Source organism: Chelonoidis abingdonii, chromosome 25 (genome assembly GCF_003597395.2).
Source record: "Chelonoidis abingdonii isolate Lonesome George chromosome 25, CheloAbing_2.0, whole genome shotgun sequence".
Taxonomy (NCBI): domain Eukaryota; kingdom Metazoa; phylum Chordata; order Testudines; family Testudinidae; genus Chelonoidis; species Chelonoidis abingdonii.
The window spans coordinates 19963430-19973742 of record NC_133793.1 but is presented as its reverse complement, the minus strand read 5'-3'; the positions used below and the strand labels follow the sequence as shown (position 1 = coordinate 19973742).

The following is a 10313-nucleotide window of genomic DNA, read 5'->3' as shown; positions in this document are numbered from 1 at the left end:
AAAGACAAAAAAAACAGAGGTTTACCCTTTTGGGCAGTTAATTATTGCTTAAAATATACAAATACTTTTGTTGATTTTAGGCAAAACAGAGGAATTACCTCATATTTTTTTGTATTTGTTTTATAGGCAGCCCAGGTTTTAGTGGCTTTTACCTTATTAGTTAGATAATTTGCATTAATATAGATGCTTTTTGGCTTGCTTTTGGATTCAAAGCTATTTACAGCTTACCTTAAAAGGGACATAATTAACTTTACCAGAATTTTGATTGCTTTCTGTTTTTAACTTTTGCTTTTGAACACTGAAAGAAAACATTTCTATTTATAGTGCCCCTTCGAGCCTAATAAAATTTTAATTACATAGCACTGTATACATTTTTTAGCTAATTTAACTAAATTGCTTATAGCCAAATGATTGCAATTTAATAATTTTTTGCCTGAATTTATTTACAAACATTTTAAAAACACCAAGAACTTCTTTTTAGCATTTTTACAAAGTTTAACTGCTGTTTTCTTCAGCAACTACAGAGTTAACGTTTTACTTTTTTTTAAATTACTTGCTTGTTTTCCAACAGCCACTTTTATTAACTTAAATTACCAGTTTAAGTATTGTCCTAGGTATTTGAAATCCCTATGCTTAGACTTACTTTTTTTTTTTTTTAACTTTACTTTTAGAATTTTTTAACCAGTTTTTAAATGTTTGTTTATTGCCTGCCCGCCTGGGCCCGATCCTGCTTTTCTCGCTGAACCGTCCCTTCCATGGGCACCAACTTGTTCCACTACCAGTTTAGCTAGGAGAGTGGGCTTCTCAGCTAGCCCCTACCCCTCCTGGTCTCTTCCCTTAAACATTTTTAATTACAAGACTACCTGAGTCCTCCCTCATGAGGCTTGTCACCTGGACAAAACACATGGCTCATTGGCGTTTAACTATTTAATTTTTTTTGACATTCCTTTTTGAACATCGGGTAAAGACCATTTACTTAACACAGAATTCAAAGGACTATTCTTAGAGGGTTTATTCAGAGACCCACCCATCTGTCTGCTGACACTCAAACCGGACAGAGAATTACACAGAGAATAGAGGGAATTACAGTCTAATCCAGATTTTTCTACTTCTATACACTGACCGGTACAGGGGACGGGACAGAAGGATCTCAATTCGACCTCAGAGCTTCATCGCACGCAATGGCTTCCGCCCTGAGGAATTACGATGAGAGGTTCAGTTCCACCCACACACCTAATGCCCAAATGAACAGAGCAAAAAAACAACAGTAACTGATTAAACAGAACAGAACCAGAACCAGATAACAAACCAGAACCAGATAGTGTTTCCTTATCCTATTAGTGCTCACCTTACCGGAGCATGAACCCCAGGGGCTGCGGTGAAGTGAGGAAGCGGGGTTAAGCACCCCAGTGGCGCCGCTCCTAGTTCGCTGCAGCTGTCCGGAGTCCAATGTCCGAGCTAGGAGAGTCCCATCTTGGTTGCCAGAAACTGTTACTGAAATATCGCGTCTGCCTAGCTGCGAGCCAATAACAGGCTATTCCTGACAGGGATAAGGAAAAATGCTTTATTCTGCAGAAGAAAGGAGAGCTTGTACCTTGGTACAAAAGACTTTGTCTTACACAAATTTTACAAACCTTTTATACACATTTAGACAAAGACCCTTGCATGTTAACACCTGATTGGTAGTTGTCAAATCTCAGACTTTGTTATTTCTTCAGTAAAAACTGGTTTGAAGCAAGTTTTCTCTGCTTTGAGGCAGAAGAAAGAGATAGTTTAAAAGTTCAGGCTACTGTGTCTGTGAGGCTTCTGCCCCCTCCTACTGGCCGCTTGTAAGCTATTAAGGGGGGCCAGCAGTAGCTTTCACAAACCCATTCCCTTTGCTGATTTTAATTCCCTGTAAGCCATGTTGTCAGTTGTCCCTCCCTCCATCAGAGCAACAGCAGACAATCGTTTCATGCCTTTTTTCAGTGCAGATGCCATAGCACGGGGCAAGCATGGAGCCCGTTCAGACCACGGCGGCAATTATGAGCACTATAAACACTACACACATTATCCTGCAGTATATGCAGAACCAGAACCTGCAAAAGCAAAACCAGGCGAGGAGGCGACGGCAGTGCGGTGACAAGAGTGATGAGGACATGGACACAGATGTCTCTCAAAGTACAGGGCCCAGCAATGTGGACATCATGGTGTTAATGGGGCAGGTTCATGCTGTGGAACACTGACTCTGGGCCCGGGAAACAAGCACAGACTGGTGGGACCGCATAGAGTTGCGTATCTGGGACGATTCCCAGTGGCTGCAAAACTTTTGCATGCGTAAGGGCAATTTCATGGAACTTTGTGACTTGCTTTCCCCTGCCCTGAAGCGCCAGAATACCAAGATGAGAACAGCCCTCACAGTTCACAACTGGTGATAGCCCTGTGGAAGCTTGCAATGCCAGACAGCTACTGGTCAGTCAGGCATCAATTTGGAGTGGGCAAATCTACTGTGGGGGCTGCTGTGATCCAAGTAGCTAACACAATCAAAGAGCTGCTGATATTAAGGGTAGTGACTCTGGGAAATATGCAGGTCACAGTGGATGGCTTTGCTGCAGTGGGATTCCCTAACTAGATGGAACCCATATCCCTATCTTGGCACCGGAGCACGAAGGCAGCGAGTACATAAACCGAAAGGGGTACTTTTCAATGGTGCTGCATGCACTGGTGGATCCCAAAGGACATTTCACCAACATCAACGTGGGATGGCTGGGAAAGGTACATGATGCTCGCATCTTCAGGATCTCTGGTCTGTTTGAACAGCTGCAGCAAGGGACTTTCTTCCCAGACCAGAAAATAACCATTGGGGATGTTGAAATGCCTGTAGTTATCCTTGGGGACCCAGCCTACCCCTTAATGCCATGGCTCATGAATCTGTACACAGGCAGCAGCTGTTCAACTATAGGCTGAGCAAGTGCAAAATGGTGGAAGAATGTGCATTTGGACGTTTAAAAGTGCGCTGGCGCAGTTTACTGACTTGGATAGACCTCAGCGAAACCAATTTTGCCATTGTTATTACTGCTTGCTGTGTGCTCCACAATATCTGTGAGAATACGGGGGAGATGTTTATGGCAGGGTGGGAGGTTGAGGCAAATTGCCTGGCTGCTGATTACGCGCAGCCAGACACCAGGGCAGTTAGCATACTACAAGAGGGCACAGTGCGCATCAGAGAAGCTTTGAAAACCAGTTTCATGACTGGCCAGGCTATGATGTGAAAGTTCTGTTTGTTTCTCCTTGATGCCCCCCACCCCCTTTGGTTCACTCTACTTCCCTGTAAGCTAACCACTCTCCCCTCCCCTCTTTGATCACCACTTGCAAAGGCAATAAAGTAATTGTTGCTTCACATTCATGCATTCTTTATTAATTCATCACACAAATAGGGGGATAACTGCCAAGGTAGCCTGGGTGGGTAGGGGGAGGAGGAAAGCACCAGGTGGAGTGGGGGAGGAGGGAAGGACAAGGCCACACTACACTTTAAAACTTATTGAATGCCAGCTTTCTGTTGCTTGGGCAGTCCTCTGGAGTGAAGTAGTTGGGTGCCAGGAGGCCCGCCCAACATGTTCCTGAGTGTCTGGGTGAGGCTATGGAACTTGGGGAGGAGGGTGGTTGGTTACACAGGGGATGTAGCAGTGGTCTGTGCTCATGCTGCCTTTCCTGAACCTCAACCATACGCTGGAGCAGATCAGTTTGTTTCTCCAGTATTCTCACCATTGCCTCTTGCCTTCTGTCATCAAGCTGACGCCACCTATCATCTTCAGCCCGCCACCTGTCTTCGCGTTCATATGGTGCTTTCCTGGACTCTGACATTGTCTGCCTCCACGCATTCTGCTGCGCTCTTTCAGTGTGGGAAGACTGCATGGGCTCAGAGAACATTTAATTGCAAATGTGTTTTTTTTTCCCTTCTAATCTTCACTAGCCTCTGGAAAGGAGAAGATAGTGTGAGCGTTGAAACATTTGCAGCTGGTGGAAGAAAAAAAAAGGGAGTGTGGTAGTTAAAAAGACATTTAGGAGAACAATGGGTAGACTCTTTCATGGTAAACCTTGCTGTTAACATTACATAGCACATGTGCTTTTGGTACAAGGTCGCATTTTGCCTCTTACTGAGAGTAGGGTATGCTGGTGTGGTGTGAGAGATCACTCATGCAGGGCCGGGCAACAGAATTTGGCTTGCAGGCAGCCATGGTAAGACACAGTCTTTGGGCTTCTTTAACCTTCATAACATGTGGGAATGGTTTCAAACAGCAGCGCCCTCGCTTCCCATACCAAGCAGCCATTGGGTTGTCCATTTAAAATGGGTTGGCAATTTAAAAGGAGGGGCTGTGGTTTTCGGGTTAATGTGCAGCACAAACCCAACTAACACCCCCTCCCTCCCTCAATTCTCTGGGATGATCGCTTCACCCCTCCCCTCACCGCGTGGCTAACAGCAGGGAATGTTTCTGTTCAGCCACAGGCAAACAACCCAGCAGGAACGGGCACCTCTGAATGTCCCCTTAATAAAATCAACCTATTTCAACCAGGTGACCATGAATAATATCTCTCTCCTGAGGATAACAGAGAGAGACAAAGAATGGATGTTTGAATACCAGCAAACACCGGGACCATATGCTGTGTTATGCAATGATTCCAGATTACGTGCTACTGGCCTGGCGTGGTAAAGTGTCCTATCATGGAGGACGGAATAAAGCTGCCCTCCCCAGAAACCTTTTGCAAAGGCTTTGGGAGTACGTCCAGGAGAGCTTTATGGAGATGTCCTTGGAGGATTTCCGCTCCATCCCCAGACACATTAACAGACTTTTCCAGTAGCTGTATTGGCCGTGAATGCCAGGACAAATTAATCATTAAACATGCTTGCTTTTAAACCATGTATAATATTTACAAAGGTACACTCACCAGAGGTCTCTTCTCTGCCTGGTGGGTCCAGGAGGCAACCTTGGGTGGGTTCGGGGGTATTGGCTCCAGGTCCAGGGTGAGAAACAGTTCCTGGCTGTTGAGGAAAACGGTTTCTCCGCTTGCTCGCTCTGAGCTATCTTCAATCTCCTCCTCATTATCTTCTTCATCCCCCAAACCCGCATCCCTGTTGCGTGCTACTCCATTGATGGAGTCAAAGCAAAGGGTTGGGGTAGTGGTGGCTGCACCTCCTAGAATGGCATGCAGCTCATCACAGAAGTGGCTGTTTGGGGCTCTGACACGGAGTGGCCGTTCGCCTTTTTGGTAGGCTTGTCTCAGCTCCTTAAGTTTCACGTGGCACTGCTGCGGGTCTCTGTTATAGCCTCTGTCCTTCATGCCCTTGGAGATTTTTTCAAATGTTTGGGCATTTCGTCTTTTGGAACGGAGTTCTGATAGCATGGATTCGTCTCCCCATACAGCGATCAGATCCCGTACGGTCTATGCTGGATCTCTTTTGTGATTCTGGGACTCCATCATGGTCACCTCTGCTGATGAGATCTGCACTCACCTGCAGATTGCCACACTGGCGAAACAGGAAATGAAATTCAAAAGTTCACAGGCCTTTTCCTGTCTACCTGGGCAGTGCATCTGAGTTGAGAGCGCTGTCCAGAGTGGTCACAATGGAGCACTCTGGGATAGCTCCTGGAGGCCAATACCGTTGAATTGTGACCACACTACCCCAAATTTGACCTGGCAAGATCGATTTCAGCACTAATCCCCGCATTGGAGGAGAAGTACAGAAATAAATTTTAAGAGCCCTTTAAGTCAGAAAAAACAGCTTTGTCGTGTGGCTGGGTAGAGGGTTAAATCGATGTAACGCTGTCAAATTCGACCTAAACTTGTAGTGTAGACCAAGGCTAAGACTTTCAACTATTTACAGAGTGAAAAGGAGAGTACATTAGGGAATCATAGAATATCAGGGTTGGAAGGGACCTCAGGAGGTCATCTAGTCCAACCCCCTGTTCAAAGCAGGACCAATTCCCAACTAAATCATCCTAGCCAGGGCTTTGTCAAGCCTGACCTTAAAAACCTCTAAGGAAGGAGATTCCACCATCTCCCTAGGTAACCCATTCCAGTGCTTCACCACCCTCCTAGTGAAATACTGTTTCCTAATATCCTATCCAACCTAGACCTCCCCCACTGCAACTTGAGAGCACTGCTTCTTTTTCTGTCATCTGCCACTACTGAGAACAGCCTAGCTCCATCCTCTTTGGAACCCCGCTTCAGGTAGTTGAAGGCTGCTATCAAATCCCTCCTCACTCTTCTCTTCTGCAGACTAAACAACCCCAGTTCCCTCAGCCTCTCCTCGTAAGTCACGTGCCTCAGCCCCTGACTCATTTTAGTTTCTCTCCGCTGGACTCTCTCCAATTTGTCCACATCCCTTCTGTAGTGGGAGGACCAAAACTGGATGGAACACTCCAGATGTGGCCTCACCAGTGCCAAATAGAGGGGAATAATCACTTTCCTCGATCTGCTGGCAATGCTCCTACAATACTAGCCCAATATGCCGTTGGCCTTCTTGACAACAAGGGGCACACTGCTGACTCAATATCCACGCTTCTCGTCCACTGTAATGCCCAGTATCACGGGGTAGCCGTGTTAGTCTGGATCTGTAAAGCGAGCAAAGAGTCCTGTGGCACCTGTATAGACTAACAGACATTTTGGAAGCATGGAGCTTTCGTGGGTGGGAATACCACTTCGTCAGATGCATGTAATGCCCAGGTCATTTCTGGCAGAAATGTTGCTTAGCCAGTCGGTCCCCAGCCTGTAGCAGTGCATGGGATTCTTCCTTCCTAAGTGCAGGACTATGCACTTGTCCTTGTTGAACCTCATCACATTTCTTTTGGCCCAATCCTCTAATCTGTCTAGGTCACTCTGGACCCTACCCCTACCCTCCAGAGTATCTACCTCTCCCCTAAGCTTAGTGTCATCTGCGAACTCACTGAGGGTGCAATTCATTCCATCACCCAGATCATTAATAAAGATGTTGAACAAAACTGGCCCTAGGATCGACCCCTGGGGCACTCTGCTTGATACCAGCTAATGCAAGAGAGGAGCTGCTCCAATGACCGTCACTGGCAGTAAGAAGGAACCGAAGAGGCAGTGGGTTGGCAAGGACCTATATACACCGCAATGAAGGTGCCACTCCAGGGGGCTCCACAGCCGACTTGATGGGAATTGCTAGGGAAAAACCGTCCGACAATCGTGCACACAACACACACACATCTACTTGGAATGGATACGAGCAATCACTTGAAGTATTATTTATCACTTCACATAACACAAGAACCGGGGTCACCTCATGAAATTAATAGGCAGCAGGCTTTACAACTTTAGGTAAGTTTGTGGAGGATTAGTCCATCAATGGCTATTAGCCAAGATGGCCAGGGGGACAATGGGTATTCTTTAGCCTCTGACTGCCAGATGCTGGAACCCTGCCCTGTTCATTCCCTCTGAAGCATCTGACACTGGCCACTACTGGAAGACAGGATACTGGGCCACATGGACCATTGGTCTGACCCAGTATATCCATTCTTATGAGCAGCTGCCACTCCTTGGAAGCAGCAGGAGTTTTGGGGAGGTGGGGCAGGAGGGGGGACACAGGGATGACAAAAAGTTGGCAGCTTTCCTCCCTTCTATGGATCTTCTTGCTGTCTTTCTGTAGCCCCTCCTCCATTGTCCACAGGCCCAATGAAGGGGGAGAAGCTGTCACTGGAGCTGACACCAAGCCCCAGTATAGGGCTGCTGGTTAGAGTGCACAAGGGATGACTTCATCAAGAATGATCCCACACATTCTGGAGATGGAATTTATTGTTATTCCTCCATTGAAAGAAGAGGCAGTTTTATTATACCTAGGAAAGTAGCTTTTTCATTCATTGCACACAGGAATTTGAATCCATGGAAAAGATGAGCCTTCTATCCAATACAACCACTTTTTAAATACATTTGAACAGTGATTAACATCATAAGCATTTGGCACATGAGGAGTTAAGTCACCCAAACCTTTTTCACTGTGAATTAGGAGCACAGGGCTGAGGTGCTGCCAATCAAACTGATGAGGGCAAAAAGCTACAGTTCACCTTACAAAAAAACTGAGAAATTGTCAAAAGCCACATTCAAAATTTACACAAACTCAAGGGGTGTTTGCTTCTGGGGACGAGGGGAATTGCTTTCCCTCAAAGTGTTCGGTCATTTAAAGATAAAATTTAGTGAAAAGGAAAAGCCTTTATACAATATATTCTCCAAATTCAGTCCCACAAGTTATTTTCTTAAAAATTCAGTTCAGTAAATTTAACACACATTTCAGAAGCTAACTGCATTCAGATCAGGGAACATTGGAAGGATTACTTTAAAAAAAAATAAAAAACAGCTCTGAATTTTGCTTCTGAGATGGAAGCACTGTCTCTGAACCAACAATGATTCCAATCAGTCTTGCTTTGCATCCTTCAAGGCTTGAAGTCTTTCTAACAGGGGAGGGTGGGAATAATGCCACATTGAAAATATCCAGTCAGAGACAGGAAATCCCAAGTTATCTTTGTTTAATTTGATCAGAGCAGAGTATAGGTCTTTAGCCTTCCCAAGCTCCTTGGCAAATGCATCAGCTTGAAACTCAAATCGTCGGCTCAACACAGTCAAGCAAAAGGAGAGAACCTGTAGGGGGAAAAATAGATGAAAATGGTATAAAATCTCAGCTGCCTACAGTTTCCTTATAGTGTCAGTAAATCATCCAGCAGGAATACCATCCGTCAGCAAACCAGCTGGAAAGTTTTAACATCAGGGCTGTGCAACATTCTGCATTTGAGCTCAGTCCACCTTCCCATACCACCAAACTGGGAAGTGTTCCAGGAGAGTCCCCAGCCAAGTACCCTGTAACCTAGGGGAAGCTCACTGATCTTGAAATTAGTAAACAAATTCAAATCTCACCTCTATTGTGAGCTAATATTTCAGTGCACTTCATAGCCCTTAACACTGAAAACCTTGCACCCCCAACCCTAGAAGACAGTCAAATCTTAATCTCCCATTTTACAAATAAGTTAACAGAGGATGCACAAGGCCTCTTCACACACTGCTGGGAGTAGAGTCTAGGTCATTAATATGGCAGACACACATCTTAATCAATCAGTCACACTTCTCAAAATAAAAGTGCCAAATCAGTAGGCATTGGTTATTCCATCTCTAACCACCAGATCGCAATCAGAAGGAGAGGAAGACTCTGAGAGTTCCGTTCTCCAGTATTCTACTCATGTCTAGCAACATTACCCATAGAAAGAGAGTAAGTCAAGTCTATGGTTAGTCTACACAGCAATTACTTCTGTTGCTCAGAGGCAGCAAGATTTCAACACAGCACAGATCTCTGAGGAGTTAGGATTGTGAGGGAACTGTGATAGAACTGTTTAGAACACTGGTTTATTTAATCCAGAGTGAGAAAGCACTCTTAAAATAGACTTGATAGCTTAAAAACTATTTAATTATGGTGTAAAAAACTGCTGTTTCACCTTTCATTTTTCACACTTTTTGAATGATGGTGTCATAAATGGGCAGGTTGGAAGGTTAAAGATTCGGCTAACATTTTGGTTAGTAATGGAAGAATACTGTCACATGGGAGAAGCTCATAGCTATAGCAGCTTCTCCAACGTCTACATCAGTGGTTTTCAAACGTTTTTTCTGGTGACCTAGTTGAAGAAAATTGTTGATGCCTGCGACCAAATGGAGCTGGGGATGAGGAATTTGGGGTGAGAGAGGGGCTCAGGGCTGGGGCACAAGGCTGGTGTGCAGGGGTGAGGGCTGTGGAGTGGGGCCAGGAATGTGGGGTTCAAGGTGTGGGAGGGGGCTTTGGGTTAGGGCAGGGAGTTGGGGTGCAGAGAGGGGGCCAGGGCTCTGGGGTGGGAGCAGGGATGAGAGGTATGGAGTGGAGGAGGGGGCTCCGGGCTGGGGTACGGAAGGGGGTCAAGGCTCTGGGTCTAGCCTCCTGCGTGGGGCTGGGGATGAGGAGTTTGGGGTGCAGGAAAGGGCTCCAGGTTTTGGGGAGCTCAGGGCTGGGGCATGGGATTGGGTGCAGGCTTATCTCGTGCAACTCCCGGTCAGCGGTGCAGTGGAGGTGCTAAGGCAGGCTTCCTGCCTGTCTTGGCACTGTGGACCATGCTGGGCCCTGGAAGTGGCCAGCAGGTCTGGTTTCTAGGCGGAGGCACGCAAGTGGTTCTGCATGGCTCTTGCCTGCAGGCACCGCCCCTCCCCTAGCTCTCACTGGTCAATGGGTGTGTGGAGCCAGTGCACAGAGCCCCGTACCCCCTCCACCTGCCGCCTAGGAGATGGACAGACAGGGACTAGCC

At 46.3% G+C, this 10313-nt stretch overlaps 1 protein-coding gene across 1 annotated transcript in view; it reads right to left on the bottom strand.

Annotated features, from left to right (window-relative positions):
* Nucleotides 1–7776: 7776 nt before the first annotated feature.
* Nucleotides 7777–10313, bottom strand: part of ZMPSTE24 (zinc metallopeptidase STE24) — a 90174-nt gene continuing 87637 nt past the window's right edge. Inside the window, exon 10 of the mRNA XM_032776420.2 lies at nucleotides 7777–8634. Within this exon, the coding sequence (XP_032632311.1) occupies nucleotides 8410–8634 (225 nt within the window). The 3' untranslated portion in view covers nucleotides 7777–8409. The remainder of the gene's footprint in view (nucleotides 8635–10313) is intronic.